At 38.2% G+C, this 23,567-nt stretch overlaps 1 protein-coding gene across 2 annotated transcripts; it reads left to right on the forward strand.

Moving 5' to 3' along the window:
* Window positions 1-285: 285 nt before the first annotated feature.
* Window positions 286-15,337, forward strand: LOC117422980 (claudin-18-like). 2 transcript variants are annotated; one of them, XM_058990041.1, is made up of 5 exons: window positions 286-606; window positions 11,463-11,627; window positions 12,274-12,376; window positions 13,097-13,207; window positions 13,835-15,337. In XM_058990041.1, the coding sequence occupies exons 1-5, from the start codon at window positions 387-389 to the stop codon at window positions 13,989-13,991; spliced, it is 756 nt and encodes a 251-aa protein (XP_058846024.1). In that variant the 5' UTR covers window positions 286-386; the 3' UTR covers window positions 13,992-15,337. The 2 variants fall into 2 exon arrangements, with proteins under 2 accessions (XP_058846024.1, XP_033894144.1); XM_034038253.2 differs by lacking the exon at window positions 286-606 and adding an exon at window positions 5,236-5,543.
* Window positions 15,338-23,567: the final 8,230 nt, after the last annotated feature.

Below are 23,567 nucleotides of genomic sequence, written 5' to 3' on the forward strand. Positions count from 1 at the left end.
AAATACTTTTCAAGGGAAGTCAATGTGTAAAGTTTGAACAAGCTGTTATCACAGCTGCTGGTTGTGTGTGTGCGTGTGTGTGCGTGTATGTGTGTGTGTGTGTGTGTGTGTGTGTGTGTGTGTGTGTGCACGCACCACTATCTCGCCTGCTGAAAGGTACCTGGCGGGACAAATTTCCTGGTTGAATAAAACAGATTTATCTAACGAAAACAGAAGCAAGCAAATGGTGCGTCAAAGGGGCATTTCCTTAGTCACACAACAGTGTGGGAGGGCACTACAAAAACCACGTTAACACCCTGTCCCTGCTATAGACTGGTACAATTTCATCGCTGCCTTTCAAGAACTACACTGACACAACTTAATCACTCGGCATCTGAGGAAAGAATATGGCTACAACACTGTGTCAGGTAGCAGGCTACTTGTTGTCTGTCTTGGGCTTGGCAGGGGTCATTTCTGCTACTCTCATGAACGCGTGGAGTACCCAGGACTTGGAAGGAGACGTAGTGACATCGGTGTATAACACCAAGGGGCTTTGGAGAACCTGTGAAACAGGCAGCTCTGGGTTTACCGAATGCAGACCATACTTTTCCATTCTGGGGCTTCCAGGTAAGAACTAAAGTTATGCATTGCTAACTTGGGGGTGGGAAAGCTAAGAACCAACACTGATGAATGCATGAGCCGAAACACTTGCCTACCTGAATTTAATATCACATTTTATGATTTTGTTTTTGGAGTCAAGGAAGGTGAAACTGTAGGTCTGTTTGGGCTACTTCCGGAGGTTCTTGAGATTAGATGAATTTGTAGGCAGATGCAAGTGAATTATTTCAAGCCCAAGACCAAGTCCAGATGATCTCGTTTGAAATAAGAGTCCATGCAAACATCACAATCTTGGCCAAGCTTCACTGATTGCCGGTTCTGTATATCTACTTCAAATTGCTGTTTCTCACTTACCAAGCCCTCCCTATTTTGCTCTGAGCTAAACTGCAGAACTTTTGATTCCTGCTGTCCCCATGTGACACCCCAGGTCTTTAGATGCTGGTGCGTTGACCTCCTCAGTATCTAGGGGGAGCTCTACTCAGCCATGCTCCGCCTTTCCTATGGAACTCTCTGTCCAGTGATATGGAGGATGCTGCCACTGTTCCCATTTTAAATAAAAATATTTTCTCCAGCTTTTAATACTTGGTTTGCTCTGATAGTTAACAGTAAAGTGGGTTGGCTTGCTTTAGAACTGACTAACCAATCAATCCCCAGACCCCAAACCTGGTAGAAGAGTGTTCAGACATTTCATTGAAATATTCCTTTTTTCCACCAAACTCTGTTCTTCCTAAGTTTTCGCCCTGTCCTAAAATACTCCACCAACTGCAACCCCAGAAGCTAATGGTAGCCATGGCTTAGCCTAGGAATGTTGTCTTTGAAAGTGAAGGAGAAATATTTCAACTAACATGGCATATGCGGTTATCACAATTGTATACGATACTTGTATTTATTACCAGTGATCTACACATTATCAATGTAGCAGTATCTGCTATTAAGGGTGGAGGTGTAGTCACATTCCCCATAGAAATAAGTTTTGTCTGTTGTACCTTGTCATACATAGATTTGAAGGTGTTATAGGAATATATTACTATTGTATGGTTTTCTATAGAAATCTGTCATTGACTACAAAAAAAATGGATTTCCTTTTAGGGCCTACAGCCATTTAAGGATGTTTTTTCAGATGATGTTTTTATTAATAAAATACAGCTAGATATTTATGAAATTGTTTTAGATGCTTTTTATTATTAAAACAGTCTAGAACCACTTTTACCACTGTTAATGAAGGATGTTTGGACGTACGCATTTGCATTATTTATTTGGCAGCTACAGGTATATGATCATCATATTGAATTGAAACTTATTCATTCTTTAAACAATTGAAGGGATTGGGATCTTACCAACCAAAGTATTTTGAGTTTAATGCAAAGTCGCTTCCTTCTTTAACACACAGATCTCCTATTCTACCACTTAGTCTTTTCTGAGTAGCTTTAAAATGCTGGGGATGGTATCTTGTACACTAACAAGTCATCTATTTCTGTTATTGAAAATATAATAGACTTTTTGTTAACCTTATAGTCTGTTATTTTGCTGAAACTTGTATTCAAATAGGCAGGCTAAACTGATTGCTCATCTCATCAATGCTCATTAGGAACACCTGATAATACTTTGTATGACTTTGTATTGATGCAAAGCTCAGAACATTAAGAACCAGTCTTACATTTTAAAAACTTGGGTTCAGAATCATCAAAAATAAATACATAAAAAAATGGAAAATCAGTGTTGTGGGGATTGTCCTGATTAAGTGAAAGATATATGAATGCCCAGATTTAAGATCGTAGTTGTGTATTTATTATGTCAAAAGCTGTCTGACTATGCCACTCACATCTCAGATGTTTCATTATCATCATCCAAAATGATCATCAAATACAGCAAGCGTATGCAGCGCATTCTTTTCAAGACCCCTGGCTCCCTATAAAAAAGGTTACAAAAGAAAAGTTTGCCCTCGATTTTCAAAATAAAATGGTTTCCTATACAGTGCACAAACACATAGACATTCAAGTAATGCGAATACCCTAAAACTTTGTTAAAAAAAATGCATCATATGAAGTGAAAAGCTGAAGCTGGAAGTTTCTGAGTGATTTAAGTCTATTGTGCCTGTTAATACTGTGTTTTAAATGTGTGCTGTATTTATAGATACAAATAAAACAAATGGTGCAAAAGTATCGGAAGAAAATAAAATGTTAGGTGAGGTCCAAAGCAGAAGTGAACTTGATAATAATTTGAGGCAGACCGTGCTTTACTACCCGGCTCCAAAATAAGTCAAATAAGCACCTGGATTCAACGGGATGTTAGGGACACCTGGAGACTTGGTACAAATATCTGGAAGTAAATAAGATTATTCTATGAGTAGCTCAGTTTATTTTTATTGAGCAAGGTCGTTTAATTTACTATCCATGTATTGGAGACATGAAATTAGTTTCATTAGTCTCATTACATTGTTGCTTCTTTTTATTGGAACATTGACTTCAAGTTTAAGGGCATTATTCCTAAAATATAGTATTGTTTTGGTGGTGGGGGGGGGGGGGGTGGTAGAGTGGTGGAGAAGGCTAGTTGGCAGTGGAACTACGCAATGATACTGAATAGTATTTCGTGATTGTTAGAATTTTCCAATCTACTCGTGTTTATTTTTTTAGTTTACAGCCACTTTTTTGTATGGTAAGGTACTGTTTCATCAACTTTTTGGAGAGGTTATTTGTACAGTATCTCAAACAGATCTTTAGACATAATATTACTGTATTTATTTGAACGAATTCTGTATGTATTTGCATACTGGGGAAATACAGTATAATAAATAACAACACAATTGTCTGCCTTTTTAATTTAATAATAAGTGATACTGTATACCATTTGCCTTTCAAATTATCGTCCATGATACACACTTTTATGTTTTATTGCTAAACACATTTTATCAGAAAGGAACTTGATGGCCCCAAGAAAAGTTTTAAACATGGTGCTTTTCCAGTTCAGAATCATTCACCGGCAAGCAAATATTAATAAAACAGCAAAGAAACTGTAACTGTACATTTGATAGGCGGTACCCGTCCTCACACTCTACTACATTATTAAAAACTACAAATGGGAACATGACTTAATCATAAAGCACTTGAGCTTAACTCTGTATAATGTGACCAACGCCTCCATGCAAATGATAACCTTGTAATTCACTACAGCCCATTTAAAATTCTCTATGCTCCCTGCTGAGGGGAATATTGCCTTGGTGTTACAAAAAACGGACCGAAACTGTGGAGCAAGTTTCACTGCCGATTCTCCCGTGTTTACCAAGCAGAGGGAGACTGGTACCCCGTGATACAGCAATGTCAAATACACATCAGATACGTGTTGGTATCACAGCCTGAACAAACAGGGAGCGAACAATATGCTAAAAGCTTTGCATTAGAGAGGTTTTTCAGATAACAGCTTTTTACCTGGAAGAGCAGCAAATACTTTTTTTTTAGTTGTTGCTACAGCAAAGGGCAGGATGCTGCTTTGAGCTAAATTAATCTATGCTTTTGAGACCACTTCATTGTCAACTGGTAACTAACCCATTCCTTGTTGTTGATAACATTGAGACAAACGACTTTGGACTATTTGTGTATAAACACCTCACCTCTAAAGAAATGTCTTAGTTTGTAATTCTATAAAGCGGTGTGGGTGGATTATCTTGCTGCAAATTTCAGCAACCAATGTATTTTTACGGTGGCCATTGAACAGGTGGTATTTGGAACACTGGTGACCTAGGTTTAAATAGCGAGATTGGCAGGTATTTTGGCATGATAGAGATGGGGGGGAAGAGCCCTAGCTCCTGCCCCCTGAACCACACTTAAAGGTTACAATTTGGATGCAGTTTGACTGGACTTCTACTGAAGGTTACCGATTGGCGTTTTCAAACTGATTAAGAGCCTTAAATGGGTAAAAGAGTCCTATTGGGAAGCTCAAATGGTTAAAGAGCCATCCCCTGCTATAGGAAATAAAACGCTACAGAGAACAGATATTGTAAAACTAATTAATTTACCTAAAACAAGCTTTTCAAAAAACATCTGTAAATAAATTGTCTTCATCAATTGACCTAGAGTCTGAAAGCTTTGAATGTATTCCAGACCTTTTAAAGGAGAAAAATGACTTTACAAACTGAAACCAAATTCTGGTAGAGCCGCACATATTGAAGTACTCTTGTAACATTAATGTCAAATAAAGAAAATATATATATTGGATTAGATTAAACCACTGAAACTCTACCGTATTCAGAACTCACAAAATATGTTTTCAGGAATGTTTTGTTAAGGACTGTTTAACAGAACAGATTGTTCAGAAACACTGTTAAAAAAACAGTCCTAAGAATTGTGGGTTTCATTTAGAGCAAGGTCAATGAAGGCTATATTTATCAGAGGAACATGAAAACTGCCCAAAACCCCCTTGAAAAAATACAAAAACATATTTCTATAACACCCCCCACCCCCACCCCACCCCCTTTCCGCGGCTCTCCTTTTCACAGGACAAGAACAAATAGAACAATTTCAAAAACAGGTGCAGAGGCGTACAGGGAACCGATTACAAACATATCTGAGTCAAGCAGAAAGTCAAACAAGTGAACCAGTGTTTAGCGATAAGACCGCATCGCTTTGGTAATCAAATAAGACAGAGAGTGGGTGCCATTTTATACCATTTGGCTCAAAGCTCAGCTTTGCTCACTTGTATTTGCTGTTGCATACAGTACTGCAAACGTATAATGGCGGCCACCATGTGTCAAGTGATGGGGCTCGTCCTGGGCCTACTGGGGATTGCGGGTGTCATTGCTTCCACAGTGATGGACCAGTGGAGCACCCAGGACCTGTACGATAACCCAGTGACATCTGTCTATAACTACAGGGGGCTCTGGCGGTCCTGCGTCCGTCAGAGCTCTGGCTTTACAGAGTGCCGGCCTTACTTTACCATTCTCGGACTGCCAGGTAGGTCCACTGTTTGGGACTGGGGAACCATACAATTGATGCCTCATGGAGGAAGAATGGTTGGCACTACTTCTCTAAAACAGATTCGGGACACCATTTTGAAGCAAGCGCAAATGTATATTTTTGCAAGGGAATAAAACTAGAATGATAGTAGCATTATTGTTCTGAATAGTTTTATGCTGTTTGTTTTATTTTTCTTAGAATATGTATTTTTCCACTTACTTTAAAAAAGTGCTTGAAGTCTATTACTGCCAGTGTTTTTGGTGACAGTTCTCCACTATTGGGATAGTATTGGGAAACTGTGCAGTACATTTTAATAACATGAGTAGTGGGGGCTAGTGTTGATGTCAGTTTGTTAGATTTGGAGATTTGTAATGCAACTATAGGGATATAACATGTTATATACAGTAAGTGTCATGGCAACTACATTTTATATTGGCAATAACACTGTGCAGTCTTTTGGTAGTTGTCAAAAAGTGAATTATTTTTTGTAATTATCTGGCAAAATAAGATAGCATCTTGCCTGGAATGGAAGCAGTAATAGTCTAGAACACTTTTATAAATATCTTTATCTAGTTTATCAAAATTATATTTTAATAACTCACAAGCTTCTGCAGAATTACAGTTACGGTACCACCTATTTCATGGTTACAATATTTGGAAATATTGTGTGTAAGGGTTACCAAGATATTTATAGCTATCTTCAACAAACCAGTAACAAATTATTTCTACAAAACCTTGACACGCTCCATTAAAAATGGTTCTATAAAGTGAAATTGTACTTTATTATTTTGTGAATTTATTTTTGCATTAACTAGTGACTGGTGAAACTGGAAGTACTGTACCACATTCTAGTTGGATTTTATATTTAAAATATCATAGAAATGTCACTTTACAAATTTACAGACAGGTCTTAGATATTCAGTAATATAGAACAGTGGATCCTAACTCTGGCCCTCAAAGTCCATTCCTGTGTAGGACTTTGTTCCAATCAGGTCCTAAATTTATTTACCCTAAGCCATTCCAATCAGCTAATTTAGGATCTGCTTTGGACAAATCTGTACTTGAATGGATCTTTAGGGCTATCTTGAATTGGAAACTATTGGTATAGATCAATGAATGCAGGAAGCAACAGTAGACCAGAAGACGGTTTCCATGAGTTCCTGTTGAATAACACATCTTCCTTATACAAAATTAGCCAATAATCAAGTAGTTGAATATAATTAGGAGGCTGTGTTGTCCAGTGGTTAAAGAAAAGGGCTTGTAACCAGGAGGTCCCCGGTTCAAATCCCACCTCAGCCACTGACTCATTGTGTGACCCTGAGCAAGTCACTTAACCTCCTTGTGCTCTGTCTTTCAGGTTTGTAAATGACTCTGCAGCTGATGCATAGTTCACACACCCTAGTCTTTGTAAGTCGCCTTGGATAAAGGCGTCTGCTAAATAAACAAATAAAAAATAATAATAATGTCTATTAAATACTCACTGGTTTGAGTAGAGTACAATGCAAAGCCTCTCAAAGGTTGAGTGTTTTGGGATGGGCCCAGCCCTGGCACAGGCTCCCTTCACTAGGGGAACGTACTGTAATGATTTTGTTTGTACTGTGCCTAACATGGGGACTACAATATCAGCCTGTGAAATGGTTCTTATCAGTTCTTTGGTTCGACAAACAGTAGAAACTTTTTAAGCCTCAAGGTGCTTTAAAGCAGAATATGATTCATACGTCCCGTGTTGTTTTGCTGCTGATGTTTTTGTTTTCCATAGTAAAGCCCATTTATCTTACCATAGACTGTCAAACATAAGTTGACCCACAATCCACCTTTGCGCATGTCCATTTCAAAGCAGTTACAGGTATAGACCTTTTTTCAAACTAAGATTTTTCTCAATGGAAAACAGAAAATGACATTACATTCCTTAGGCCTTTGTGAAAAAAAAGACATTAGTCAAAAAAGATGGTGTATACTTTTATCTTTTTATAAGAAAACTGCTGGCCCCACCTATGGTAGTCAGTTTGAATGGACCGAGCCAAATTTCAAATTTCTACCTAGGGATCCTATTATCTGTAACACAGGAAGTGAATGCTTACTGTTGGCTTGGGCTTGAAATTAGAAACCACCAATCAGGAAGTCCATTGCAGGTCAGTTCCACACGATAGATGACTGCAGAACTTTAAGACAGAACACCTAGCTTTACAAAAGCGAGAAGCAGTGGCAGGTAAATAACATGTTTAAAATAAGAATGAAAGCACTATTTACAAGTCTAATCACAAGCAGTATCACCTTATCTGTATGGTAGTTCTTATCTTCCCCACACATCAACTACCAGACTGTAGGGCCTCTAATCAGGGCTCTAAAATGTGCTCAATAGCAAAGCAATGCTGTTACACACACTGGAGTAAAGAAAACCTTAGCTGTTAACCTTTCAGGATACAATTACAATGACAATTCACAATTCAGAGGGTATTGTAGAGGGGAAAAAAGGGTTTCGAATAATATACATGTGGCCATAGAACCTAGAAAATCTATATGGGCACTAAATACTTTAACAAACATGTAGTACGGTACAGCTATACCCCTTGCTGTTTACTTTCCATGTACAGTCCCTGAGACATAATATTAGGCATATTGAGCTGGATTATTTAAATGCTGACAGTTCTCATTTGTATCTATCATTAAAACCTGATGGTGTAGCCTGTATTTCTGCAATGTCCAAATGTGACACAGAATTCAAAGCGTCAATGCAGTTACATTCTGATAAGACAGAGGCCATGCTGGCCAGCCCCTTGACAGCGGTACACCACGTCGGGTATTCGAGTCCTTTCACAGCTAACTGGATGCGTGTTATCTACACAGGTCAGCACTTTTATGCTCTCAGGTCGTCATTATTGTTCTTGTAAAGCTGATAATCGCTCAAGCCTGACAGAAATAAGCCTCACCATTAGAATACACTATGCCTCTTGCGTTAAACCAACTGGAGATGCAATTGCAATCAATACATAACTGCCTCTGATGTTGAAAATAAGTCATCATATAGGCAGGGAAATATGAGATTTTAGATACTGAGCATTTGACATTATCATAGTAACTTTAGTAACTGTAACTCAATGTGCTTCAGCATAAAACACACATGGAAGAACGAATCATCATGCAGCAGACAGCAAACAGAAACTCGCGAAGAACTTGTCTTGACACTGAGGGTCAGTCCTGTTCTGTTTAGTAACTAAGGGGGAATCTTGATCATTCACTTTTCTGCAGGGAAGTATGTTTTTAGGGGAAAGTTAGCAAACTTCCCCCAAACTGAACTTCCCTCCAAGTTGATTAACTTAACTTCGCACAACTTCCCAGTAACTTCTCAAAATGTACATAGAAGGATCATGTGTTTAAATTAGGTATGGTATCTACTCCCCAGTAGTCGATCAAACAAATTGGATTCCCTATTCTTATCATCCATAACTACTAAACACTCAATGGTGCTCAATTTATAAATACTAAAAGAAACTTAATAAATTAATTTAAAAATGTTTAGACTAAAAGTCTTTCTCAATGTATTCAATGTCTATGCAAAGTGTAAACCTGATTTTAGGACACTTTTTGTGTACCACTGATATCAAAATCATACCTGTTTACTACAGGTGAGTAATTGTCTGTTTCCAGGTTGAGAAAGACTTCTAGTTGAAGTGTTTGTCATTGTAGTATTTCTAACTGAAGCCAATATTGTCAACTACAGATGGTAGTTGCTCAAATCGAACATTCACTAAACTAATTATAATTCTTCATGGTGATCTTTAGTCATGTTTAAACCACTAGCTAACCTTGACCTTGAAGAAGATCTTGGAAATGCCCAAGTGAGAAATTACTTGAAAGTCTTGGATTTTAATAATCTAAAACGTTTATGAATCAGGAATATAAAACCAGGCATTTCCCTTGATCAAACTCTCAGAGCTGCTGGTATGTAGGGTGTTCCATTACAAACGATGAATATATGGGGACCCCCTGTTATTTCTGCCAATTTTGTACATGCACGTATATGTTTATCAGCTGTAAAGACACTGCTGTATGCTTCATGAAGTGTGTTGAAAGACCTTGTAGGTAATGGAAGACATCAATGAATGTAGCAAACCTGGTACCACGAATTTACAAATACTGACTCATTATGTTCCAACTGTCAACAAAACTAGACTCCCATCCCATATTGTCTTGCGAACAGGAAATAAATAAAATTACCATACGAAAAACCAGTGGTTGAAACTCCACTGTTGATGTTGTCAAATTTTGAGCAAACATAGGCTTCATATAAGTTTCGGGCTCTTTTGAGCACACTGATAAGGAACTAAAAGGGTTGGAGCACTCTGTTAATACTAGACACTGGAGTCTTTCAGCAGAGTCTGGTAAACAGCAGCGAGAGCAGGAAATGGCGGCCACTATGTTCCAGATAATCGGGTTCATTGTGTCAGTACTTGGGCTAGTCGGGGTCATTGCAGCAACAGCAATGGACCAATGGAAAATTGAAGACCGGTATTATAAACTTGTAACTTCAATTTACATCTATGAAGGACTTTGGTACAGTTGTGTGGGTGAGACTTCTGGTCTCGTTGAATGCCGTCCATATTTTACCGTTCTAGGACTACCGGGTACGTTGTTAACACTACGGGTCAATTTGTCACCAGTTATACTGTATATTATTTGTGAACTTGCTGCTGCAATACATTGGTAGTTTATAGTATAGCAGCAGTATTTAGTTTACTGTGATAAAGCTTTTAAAAGTATATTGTGCTGTATGGTTTTCCAATTTTATTTTACAAGCAACATTTAAGAAAGTTGTCAAACCATATTCCAAACATCAGTTCTGTATTGTTTTCCAGTAATATTATATCAGTATAACGATACAATTTGAGATGGATTTTTTTTTATTCTGTTTTGCTTCCTAGACTTAAGTAATAGGCCATTTATGACCCTCTACTGTAGCACGTGGTAGCATGTCATATATATTTGGGTCACTGAGTGTTGTTTTAAAGGGTATATAAGGACCTTTTTATTTTATTGTGTTACATGTTCACATGTGTTGCGACAACTGTTTAAGTAAGGTGTGTGTATTGTTTTAATTATTATTTTTTTTACATTTTGACCACTTTTTAAAATTTTTTAATTGCATTCCTTGTCTCAAGATGGCTTCACATGTACCAGAACTACATTTCCTATCATCCTGCTGCTCACTGGTAAATCCATCTCAGTTACATATGTGAGCAGGAGGATGATGGGAAATGTAGTTCAGAGAGGTCCATGTGGGTACATGTGAAGCCATCTTGAGACAGGGAATGCAATTTACAAGTTTATAAAAGTGGTCAAAATGTAAAAAAAAAAAAAAATGTAAACAATACACACACCTTATGTAAACAGTTGTAGCAGCACATGGGAACATGTAACACAATAAAATAAAAAGGTCCTTATATACCCTTTAAGTGTGGAGGTAGCACGAGTCTCTGCAGCTGAAATTACCGTAGGGGGATGTAAATCTACAACATCTGCGTTCTGAATAAGTAGGTCGTTATAGAGAATTACATTATTTTACAGTCTGTAACCTTTGTTACTGACTGCAACTAATATCAACAATACTTGACCTTTTACAACAAATTTCTACTAGAAATAGCAGCACTTGCTGTACAATGCTTAATCACTATAACAGCTATAATAAATGCTGCTGAACACTATAAACACCTTGTAAATTTTGCAGCAAAGAATTGCATTATGCGGAAATTACTACATTTTCAAACAGCCTAACATAGGAAACACATGTGCTGAAGTTACTAGGAGGGGTCCAGTTTGAAAACTGCTGCTGAATACTTCTTGGTGTTGCAAAGTGACTGCCCCAGATGGTAAATGAAAGATACTAAAGTTTGTGGGGTGGATATTCTCTCTCTTTAGGCAGCTTCCAGGCAGTGAGAGCCCTGATGATCGTGGGGATTGTGCTGGGGGTTATTGGAGCACTGATCTCCATATTTGCACTCAAGTGTATCCGAATGGGCAACATGGAGGACGCAATGAAGGCTAACATGACCCTGACATCAGGGATCCTGTTCGTTGTGGGAGGTAAGGTTTATCTGCTGCCGATTTATCCCACTGTATACAATAATTCTTGCTTTAAGAAGGTGAATTTGTCTCGGCGTCATTAATGGATTACTTTTAAACACTTCAGTGAGGTTTGACACATGTGTAATTACAAAACTGCTTTGCAACAATATGGAGCTCATCATGCATGCATATTAAAGGTGTGTATGAATTCAGAACCTGAATCTTAAACATACCGAATGTACATTGCACATGTCAAGACGAGAGACTACACTCTATAAATCATGCTCGTCTCACCTCCACACCACTTATTGGGTTGTGTAAGCCATCAAGACCCCAGGATTTCTATAGTCAAACAACAACACACAATTCTTTTTCATTAAGCTTCTGCAGAGCCCGTGCACAACAACGTTTCTGTGGGTGATAAAGTGAAGAACCCACACTTACTGGATCACTATTATAATGTTGCAGCATCAGCTAACTGTTTAATTTAAGAGAAAGTTTGAACACTCTAAAAACACAAATACAAAATGCCCTCCTCGGGCGCACAAATACCCTGATTAATGTTAGAAATACAACCCGCTCAGCTCTTTTTTTAATGTTATGGTACACCTTTATTCCATCCATACTAGCAGATGTACCACCTATCACTTCTTTTTAAACACAGGTGTATGTGGCATTGCTGGCGTGTCCATCTTCGCAAACCTGATTGTGACCAACTTCATGTTCACCACCACAACTGCCACCATGCAAGGGTCTCTCCAGCCAAGGTAACTGAAAGTGTAACACAACACAAATTCCAGGGCCGCTATACACAGCAATATCAAACACAACACCAAAGAAATTGCATATCCCAAATTAATCTTTCGACTGCCACCAAAAGAAGATCACCATAAAAATGACACTTTCACATTGTTTCTTTGTTACAATGTTTTACAAACTCACCATACCAAATGGTTAATATAATCTAAGAGAAAACATTATATTGATTACATATACAGTAAACCTGGACAGGAAATCAGAAATCTGTCGCAACTGGTGAGTTTATGACTGCGTTTGTTATCAGTTTCAGAATCAGCTGTTTCAAAGCCTAATGGCTTACACATGTATATAATGTGTGCTTTATACATTTACAGCGATTACTGTTTTAGGCATTGTCTTAAGGAGGGGGTGTTTTTACAGAGACCACAGTTGCACACCGTTGCTACCTTTATGTTTAACACTATGTTTTATGATGGGACATCAGCAGTACGTTAGAAGACACGGTAAAATGATGAGACCTGAGGCAATGAAAGAATAAAGTAAAAAATAAATAAACACAGCTGGAAGATATTCAGCACAATGAAAGGGCAACCAGTGATAATATTGCGATCATTTTGGTTGCCACAGTTTCAACAAAATAACCTGTTATAGGAGTTGATGACTTGTAAAACTTATTTGGTAGCGTGTATTCTCGCTTTTTCTGAAATATGCTTTTCTGTGTGTTCCAGGTACACCTTTGGCCCCGCCCTCTTCGTGGGCTGGGTGGGAGGAGCAGTGCTGGTAGTGGGTGGGATCATGATGTGTGTGGCCTGCAAAGGAATGGCACCTGAGAAGACTCAGTAAGTTTCTACGGCAACCACTGTAACTTACTGTCCTGAATAACAGCCCTCAAAGGATACAAGTAGTATTCCAAACCTCACTTTTGAGTTCTACATATGTAGCCTGTACACAATTCTTTCTTGATATTTCATAATACGATAAATCACCAATTGGGTTCATTCATGGTTAGGCCATTTTTACATGAAATTATACAAGCACTATATTTTACTGACACATTCCAGCAACAAACTAAATGGTATTCAATGTTACTTTGCAACAGTCATGGATTTTTTAGGGTATTGTAGAACAGGGTCTGGGTTGGGATTGTAGTATTTTTTTGTTAATGTTTTTGAAGCGGTAAAAGATTAGTTTGTCGCACAAAATGTTAAGCTAGGGTTTCATTGGCTAACATCAGGCATTAAGTTCAGAGAAAGGGAAACAGATAGTTGGGAATATTAGTAATGTATATTAATGGGAAAAGCATGGGAACATTGCAAAATGACTGTGCAAAAATACTATGGTCAATTCTTATCAGGATAGAAGTGCTCAGATTGTGTGTAGATACTCCTGGAGCCCTTTTAAGTGGATGAGTTGATGAACTGTGTGTCATGTAGCCTGAATTTAAAATGTTTTCTCTGTGTTTTTAGCTACAACGCAGTAGCCTACAAAGCGTCTAAGCCCAACACCATCTACAAGTCCGGAGATGAGCGGTCCAGACGGGGGTTTGACGATGACTACAAGAAAAGCACAACTCGCAGCGACGATGGCAGGCAAACACAGCCTTCCAAATTTGACTACGTGTAACACTGGTCTGCAACTAGGGAGGATATCGCTGAAATACAAACCGCAAACTGGCTCAGAACAGGGGATCAAAGATGGGTGTATGCATCTTTCACTGACAAGCAGTTTAGCCAGGTTATAACAGATTAGGAATTTGACCAAAATCATATGATTACGTCCAGGTCATAAATGTAATAAATTATAGTAAAATGCATATTAATGTGAATTCTCAGGACATTGGTAATCCTTATTATTAAATGTATTCATTTAATATTTGTGAGCCTGTTCGCAAACATTATGCTTTGATTAAGGATTGCCCCACTGGCTCTAATTTTCTACTCCCCTTTATGGTGTAATAAATTACCTTTGAGAATAACTAGCAGATTGTATAGTACCACATTATGTATTGAATGCACCGAGTCTCGGTGCATAATTAGCAGGTCCCTTTAATTTTTTTAAATTAAAAATCATAATACTGTTAAAGGCATTAGCTGATGTTGTCTACTTATTGTTTTTAATGCAGCTTTAAATGATAAAATCCCAGTTGACTTAAAAGTAACAAATTTAACCTTAATAGGAAAGTGGAACATGTGAATATATTCCCTATCCCCAGTTCTGATTTACAGTGCTGCGCTTGTATTTTATTATTTTACTAATTGTTATTTCTTGTTTTTTATACTTATAAACATACTTAAACATACTTAAATATACCCACAGAATTATGGTGTGCTTTGTATAACAAAAACAAAATTATATATTTTTGGGTTCTATGTTTTTTTGACCCATACTGTGCTTTTTATCAATTTTTCAAATTTCCCCCCTTCACCCCAAATAACACCCCAGGCTTGTGTATGGCCTGTGAAATACCAGGCCCCATGAGTTACATCAAACGTCTGTTTTGATTAAACAATTTGATATTCATGAATACAACCATTCTATACTTTTTTACAGACTAGAAAATATTTGTTTCTGTTTTTAGTTAATAACAAAGCCGTGACTGTTTTATGCATTCAACACATAATCAGATTAATAGAAACTCCATTTTGTTTTATGCTGAAAAGCTTCTAGAAATGTAGGTTTAAATAAACTTCAGTAAAATGTAGATTTAGGTAAACTAGGGTCTAAGCTGCTCTAAATGGTCCTAGTTATTAGTAAGGACTGGATGATTATTATAGCTGAGAAGTATCATGTGTACAATGTCATATATCTTCACTGTTAGACTGTACTAAGAAGCAAAGAATAGAAGTCATACCAACAGAGCTAACAAGTACTGTAATTAATTAGTGCTTCATTATGGCTGTAATCATCTGTCTGTCTTTTGTTCATATTTGTGTGACTTCAGAAAAAAAAAAAATCATTAAAGTTTTCAAAGCTTAAAATAATAACTTTTCTACATTTTGTATATTCTTGTTTCTTTTTTTTTTTTTACATAAATGCGTGCTTTTAGATATAAAACAAGCCATTGAAACTGTCCGATTTAACTTAAGTGCACAACACAAAATACAGATCATCAATTCTGGTAAACCAAATAGACCATGAATAAATTAATTGTTATAAGCAATAATAATAATAATAATAATAATAATAATAATAATAATAATAATATCTTGATCACAGTGCAAACACTACCATCTACAGCACTTTCATCAAGACCCTGAAAAACAATAAGGTAAAACTGTTTGGGTTTGTCTGGCTAGTAGGGCATCTATGTTGACCTGTATTAAAAAAGGGTCAGTACACCGGGCTTTGAAATAACTACTTTACATAACAGCATATTTCAAATAAATATTTTAGTTTTTTTTTTTTTGTTAAATAAGCTGCTTGTCTTGTGAAACTTTAAGTAAACAACACTGAAAAAATAATCATAGAGAATCAAACATTTGCCTAAGAAATCTAAAATCAGGATTGTTTTATTTCATAAAATTTTATCCATACAACAAAATAACAAGATACTCTACCCTTGGTCCCGATGATAAAGCAAAATGTGGATGCGGACCAACAGTCTGAGAAAGAAAGAAAGTTAGGTTCAATAAGATATATAGGGCAGGATTTTCAAAAAACAGTGTTATTGTATTGAACTCATAGTATAGTAATGAGAGCTTTAGTAGCAAGTGATCTTCAAACGAAATGTGTTAATTAAATCAATCTGTTAATGCTTTGAAATTGAGTCGATGAGGTCGTTAACGAACGCATTTCTCGTTAAAAAGCTTAATTGTCGCAGGTCACGTACATCACTTCCTGTCTCAACTACTAAATAAGAGGAACTTGTTAATCAAAATGCATGTTAATGAGATCAAGAAAAATGAATGGAGGCAGAATTCACTGTTATGGAAACTACTAGCATACAGCAGCGAGCAGCAGCCAAATGGAAATAAAAAATAATGGGGGTATCTATATGTTTTGTATAATTTGTTAACTTCATTTAAAATTGTGCATTTATCATGCAGAATGTACATTTATTTAGAACACTTAACATATAAAATGCTGATTTACGATTATCTGGTGTGTGGGTAAAAATCGGATGGCACAGATTTTTAAAAAAGTATGTATGATTGTAGGCTATAAATAAATAAATTTGAAGTGTCATTTGTGTTTGTAGTTGTTAGTTATTATACATGTATACCATGTATGTAACACTTCATTATACATTTATTAAGCTTTTAAAATTACGATAGAACTCCCCAATCCAGTACACAATTTGTTTATAGTTAATTGCTGTTGTTCATGGCTGTGCTGTGCAGAGGCAGTGGTGCTCTGGGAGTGGTGTTGTTGTGGCACTGTGCTGTGCAGAGGCAGTGGTGCTCTGGGAGTGGTGCTGGGCTGTGCAGAGGCAGTGGTGCTCTGGGAGTGGTGCTGTGCTGTGCTTTGCAGAGGCAGTGGTGTTGTTCAGTGCTGTGCTGGCAGTGGTGCTCTGGGAGTGGTGTTGTTCAGTGCTGTGCTGTGCAGAGGCAGTGGTGCTCTGGGAGTGGTGGTGTGCTGTGCAGAGGCAGTGGTGCTCTGGGAGTGGTGTTGTTCAGTGCTGTGCTGTGCAGAGGCAGTGGTGCTCTGGAAGTGGTATTGTTCAGTCCTGTGCTGTGCAGAGGTAGTGGTGCTCTGGGAGTGGTGTTGTTGTGGTGCTGTGCTGTGCAGAGGCAGTGGTGCTCTGGGAGTGGTTGTGTTCAGTGCTGTGCTGTGCTGTGCTGTGCTGTGCTGTGCAGAGGCAGTGGTGCTCTGGGAGTGGTGTTGTTCAGTGCTGTGCTGTGCAGAGGTAGTGGTGCTCTGGGAGTGGTGTTGTTGTGGTGCTGTGCTGTGCAGAGGCAGTGGTGCTCTGGGAGTGGTTGTGTTCAGTGCTGTGCTGTGCTGTGCTGTGCAGAGGCAGTGGTGCTCTGGGAGTGGTGTTGTTCAGTGCTGTGCTGTGCAGAGGTAGTGGTGCTCTGGGGTTTGTGCTGGCTCCATGGCTGCAGCTCTCTAGCTTCTACTCGTCTACAAAACAATAACAACAAACCAAAAAGCACTCTGGCATGTTAGTATTTTCAGCGTAAGGGTCCGTACTTTTACAAAATGGGAAATTACCTATATGGTAACAGTATCCTGGGAGACAGTCAGCATTGGTTTTAGGAAAGGGAGATCTAACTAACCTGCTTGATTTTTTTGAGGATGCAACATCGACAATGGATAATTGCAAAGCATATGACATGGTTTATTTAGATTTCCAGAAAGCTTTTGACAAAGTCCCCCTGTGACAGGGTCTTACGTCACGTGCGTGGATAGCCGCTGTTTACCAAGTACAGAGAGACAACTGGGGGTGGAGTTGAAAAGCCGGCACAGGCGCGCAGGATTTATTAATACAAACAGAAATGAAAGTAAAGGTGGTCATGTGACGTTACCAGCCATGGTAACGCACAGAGGACACATACAGCAAGCTGTACAAAAGGCAAAATAAAACACAGTATAAAAACTACAAATACTGTAAAAGGTGCCCCAGAGGGCGAGCGCTAGCCTTATAAACCAGGCATCCCGCTCCAGGAAACGGCTACACTACGTAACCCTCGCTATACATCACATGGGATCACAATCCCCTAACTAACCTACTCATGAGCCGGTATTCATACAACGACTCGTGCTGCTTCATACGGCCTTGGCTGGGCATTGCCTTCACAAGCACCGCTTGCAGTCTCAGGGTTGCGTAGCTGTCGTTCCTGCAGAACGGACCCTCTCCTCCCGAGTATACGCCGTTCCCCTCTGGCATGGCGTTACAGTTGCCCCGAACCACCTGCTGATTGAGGTACAGCACAGCCAATCACTTGCTGCCCTTCCCCTCAACCAAACCTAGCAGGCAGCAAGTCTCAATCGAGCGCCCGTCTGTAAACAATAAATGTCATTAAACAAATCAACTCCAAAACAACATACAACAAACCCATTTCCCCATACAACTTATATCCACACTATATACACACGTGCAGGGCAATCGCCTGCTACACCCCCATAAAAGATTAATTCTCAAACTGAACGCAGTATGGATTCAAGGAAATGCATGCACATGGATTAGGGAGTGGTTAACATGTAGAAAACAGAAAGTACTAATTAGAGGAGAAACCTCAAAATTAGTATTATTTGTTTATTTAGCAGATGCCTTTATCCAAGGCGACTTACAGAGACTAGGGTGTGTGAACTATGCATCAGCCGCATGAGTCACTTATAATTACGTCTCACCCGAAAGACGGAGCACAAGGAGGTTAAGTGACTTGCTCAGGGTCACACAATGAGTCAGTGGCTGAGGGACCTCCTGGTTACAAGCCCTTTTCTTTAATCACTGGACCACACAGCCGCCTATGGAGCAAGGTAACCAGTGGTGTACCACAGGGATCAGTATTAGGTCCTCTGCTATTCCTAATTACATTAATGATTTAGATTCTGGTATAGTAAGCAAACTTGTTAAATTTGCAGACGACACAAAAATAGGAGGAGTGGCAAACACTGTTGCAGCAGCAAAGGTCATTCAAAATTATCTAGACAGCATTCAGAACTGGGCAGACACATGGCAAATGACATTTAATAAAGGAAAGTGTAAAGTACTGCACGCAGGCAATAAAAATGTGCATTATAAATATCATATGGGAGATACTGAAATTGAAGAAGGAATTTATGAAAAAGACTTCTAAGTTTATGTTGACTCAGAAATGTCTTCATCTAGCAATGTGGGGAAGCTATAAAAAGGCCAACAAGATATATTGTGAAAAGTGTTGAATTTAAATCAAGGAAAGTAATGTTAAAATTTTACAATGCATTAGTAAGACCTCATCTAGAATATTGTGTTCAGTTCTGGTCACCTCGTTACAAAAAGGATATTGCTGCTCTAGAAAGAGTGCAAAGAAGAGCGACCAGAATTATCCCGGGTTTAAAAGGCATGTCGTATACAGACAGACTCAAAGAATTGAATCTGTTCAGTCTTGAACAAAGAAGACTATGCAGTGATCTGATTCAAGCATTCAAAATTCTAAAAGGTATTGACAATGTCGACCCAGGGGACTTTTTTGACCTGAAGAAAGAAACAAGGACCAGGGGTCACAAATGGAGATTAGATAAAGAGGCATTCAGAACAGAAAATAGCAGGCACTTTTTTACATAGAGAATTGAGAGGGTCTGGAACCAACTCCCCAGTAATGTTTTTGAAGCCGACACCCTGGGATCCTTCAAGATAAGATTCTGAGATCAATAAGCTACTAACAACCAAACGAGCAAGATGGGCCGAATAGCCTCCTCTCATTTGTAAACTTTCTTACGTTCTTAACTGCATCCCCTTTGTACTACCAAACACCTCCCTATGATCAACCCGGCACCACGGTCTATCCAATTGTTGTGTGCCCCACAGCTGATCACAATAGATTTGTTTAGCAGTCTTGCAACCATGCCCTTTCTCCAAGATGGCCGACTTCCGGTTCCCTCCTACCATCAAGTTGGTCCATCTCTGGTCGGGAGGTAGACTTGCAGCTCAGATTCCTTCTCTCCTCATCACAGTCACTGGCACCAAGGAAATGTAAAATCTGAGTGGTACCTGCACTGGTTGATCAACCACAAACAAGGAGAACTTTGTAACTTTAGAAGCAGATATTAAAAATCCTGGTGCTTTTATTTTTAATAACCAAAAGAATCTGATAAATATTTGATAAAGCTGCTTTCCCTGAGTTCTGGAGCTGCCTTCTGTTCTAGTTGCCTGCCACAGATATATGTGACAAGATCAGCCAAAGTGCCTTTATAGAAGGGAGAGACAGTACCATCTAGGGGATCTGTCATTTTCCGTTAGTTTTGCTGGCACTACACAGCAATGATCTTGATGGAGCTGAAACTAGCTAATATAAGACCCTTTCGCTGATCAAGCCAACATTACACAAGTCTACTGCATAACTGGAACTGAACAGCAGCTCCTGAACTCTTTGTTAAAGCACCTTGACACAGAATTATAAAAACAGTTCTGTTAGTTCTTGAATTTGAACATAGAACGCTTACCCGTCAATGTACAAGCCTCAGCTCATACACATCACGTGTTCCAGGCAGAACAAAAGGATATTGCTTCCCGATAGCAAACAAGCCCTAGTTCTGGGAATGGGTGGGACCGATACACCATGGAAGCAGCAGAGATAAGGAAAGCTAGTGGAAAACAATGCTGTGAGAAACCCCATAGCTGATAGGGAGTTTCGGTCACTTTGTAAAACATAAAGCCATTACTGACTGGGCTCAAAGGAACCTCAAGCCAAGTCTTGAGGTGGCTCAAATTCAAATTCTGGCACTATTCTGAGGGCATGTTCCAGTCCTTAATAATTATTGACCCCACGTCATGAGCACACACCTAGTTTTGCGAAGACCATTGACTTACTAAATTAAATGAAGCGCTACATCTTTCAAAACTATGTGTACCGATAGCGTTTTGCATTGATGTGGAGTTGAAAACAAACAGTTTTTTATCTTTCCAGTACAGTAGAAAAATACATTTAAAATAGACATGGACAATCAATCAATGACGAGAACTCAAACAACGAGGTTCAGACCAGTAACAAAAGAATGAAGGGAAATGTTTTTAAGAGCAAGGAAAAAACACTTGCTTTGTACCGACAAATGTAAAGGAAAAAAGCTAGAAAACTTTCCAGATACACAAAAAGGACTTGGATAGACACCTTGTTTTATTGTTTACAGCAATTTAATTTTGAAATCCTAATCATGTCCATCTGTCCGCCTGTCCGTCTGTCACACTATACTGGATGAACACGATAACTGCCTTTATTTTGATTTGTTTTCATTGACGTTAGTTTTTTGTTAAGTCTGCACATTTATTGATCTTAACAAAACAAAATCTGTGTTAGAAAAATGTTTTAGTCGAAGTGAGCATGCATGATTCATGGAAATTCCAACTTTAGTTCTGCCCCGTAAATTACTCCTGTATTATTAATACATTACCATCTTTATTTTAGGTTCAATCAGTACCAGAATCAACTGTGCCAAGAAGTTCAATAAAACAGAGAACGCTGAAAGCCACCTCAGTATAAGGGCCACCATGCAATTGGGACACTTTTTCACTGTCCAGATTTGCTCCTATTGATGGCAATATCAAGCCACCTTGAATATTAAGGCCTCCACTGTATTCAGTATTAAGCATTGAGTTACCTCTCCAATTAGACCAATCTTTTTAAAGAAAACTAACCATCTGAAAACTTGGATGTAACATGATAAAAAACAAAAAACACAAAACACATTAAGAGTAAATGAATAAATTCCATCGATAATAATTAAAATCAATAAAGTGTCCACTAGTTAATACACTGTTTAAACCAAGACCTTTTAAAACAAATAACATTTGTTACAATAAATACTCTGTCCCATCAATAGTAAGGCTGCCCCCTATTAAGGCCTCATTTTGTTGGTCACTTGACTGACCTTAATAAGAGTTTTCACTATAATTTAATCATTTTCAAAATCAGCTATGAAACTAGCACACTGAAACGTGGTTTAGCCTACACTCTGAACAATGTCATATGATTTAGACCAGGGGTGGGCAATTCCGGTCCTGGAGGGCTGATGTCCCTCCTGGCTTTTGTTCCAACTGTGCTCTAAATTTCTTAATTAGACAAATGTTATGTGGCCCATGCCATGATGTAATTTACTGTACATGATCCTGTGTCAATCTGAGCTGCTAATTTCAAAGGTAGTTTGTAGTTAATCAGCAGTGATTTTTATAACGGACCCAATCCACCATTATAGGAGTAGATACCAAAACCAAATGTATTTTAAAAAGTCCCCCTGTTTACTGCATTTAATATTCCAAACCAAAATTCATTACCAAAATGGATGAAAGCCATGGCGACAATCTGTTTGGTTCAGAGTACTGGAAGTGAAGCTGGTGCCACATACAGTGATACAAAGCCATCCTCTGTGTTATAGTGCAAATGCATTGTCCTAATGAATTACTTCAAGAAACAATTCAGTATAATCCATGTATTGTTGATTTTATTGCATGATTGCTCAAACTGACAAATAGCATATAAAAATAATAAATACATTTTAAAACAACAATAATTATAATAATATTCTTAATACTAATAATAATTGTAAAAAAACAACATTTGATTTGCAGAAGCCCTTGGCTCCATTAATTGTCCATTATTAATCTCAGCTGCACAAAAATATCAAACAATCATTAAACATATATGACTTCACAATATCTTAAAACGGAAATTCCACCCTTAATATTGGTAAATGTTTAAAAACAGAAGCCAACCGGTATGCTAGTGAACTGAGATTTCAGAAAGGAGACACCGCCAATGAAATGAACAATTTATTGAATTGACAGATAAATATGCCCATGATGATTACATGATTACAAAGCCTTGCCCACTGGAACTCATTAACCGCCCTTATGCTGGCAAACTATGATGAATGAAGTATATGAATTAGATGAATGTCTAATGCCAGCGGGCAGGACAAGTGGCACTTGACCTTCCCCTTAGACAAGACATGCTGCAAGGTGGAGGCAGGGGAGGAGGAGGGTCAAACAACCGAACGAACGATAAGGGCTGTAGATGGGTTGGTATGTGTGTGTGTGTGTGTGTATGTATATATATATATATATATATATATATTATATATATATATATATATATATACACACACACACACACACACACCCACCAACACACACATACCAACTTAAATCATCAAACCATATATATGTGTGTGTGTGTGTGTATATATATATATTATATATTATATATATATATATATATATATAGACACACAGACACACATACCAACTTATATACAGACGTGCTCAAATTTGTTGGTACCCCTCCACAAAAAACAAAGAATGCACAATTTTCTCTGAAATAACTTGAAACTGACAAAAGTAATTGGCATCCACCATTGTTTATTCCATATTTAATAGAAATCAGACTTTGCTTTTGATTTTTTATTCAACATAATATTGTAAATAATAAAACAAATGAGCATGGCATGGACAAAAATGATGGGACCGCTAACCTAATATTTTGTTGCACAACCTTTAGAGGCAATCACTGAAATCAAACGTTTTCTGTAGCTCTCAATGAGACTTCTGCACCTGTTAACAGATAG

This window comes from Acipenser ruthenus, chromosome 17 (genome assembly GCF_902713425.1).
Source record: "Acipenser ruthenus chromosome 17, fAciRut3.2 maternal haplotype, whole genome shotgun sequence".
NCBI lineage: Eukaryota > Metazoa > Chordata > Actinopteri > Acipenseriformes > Acipenseridae > Acipenser > Acipenser ruthenus.

Excerpts from the sequence above, each read along its gene's own strand:
- LOC117422980 (XM_058990041.1), top strand. The coding sequence starts at position 387 with ATGGCTACAACACTGTGTCAGGTAGCAGGCTACTTGTTGTCTGTCTTG. Across the intron at positions 607-11,462 it reads TTCCATTCTGGGGCTTCCAG|GCAGCTTCCAGGCAGTGAGA; the intron begins GTAAGAACTAAA and ends CTCTCTCTTTAG. Across the intron at positions 12,377-13,096 it reads CAAGGGTCTCTCCAGCCAAG|GTACACCTTTGGCCCCGCCC; the intron begins GTAACTGAAAGT and ends TGTGTGTTCCAG.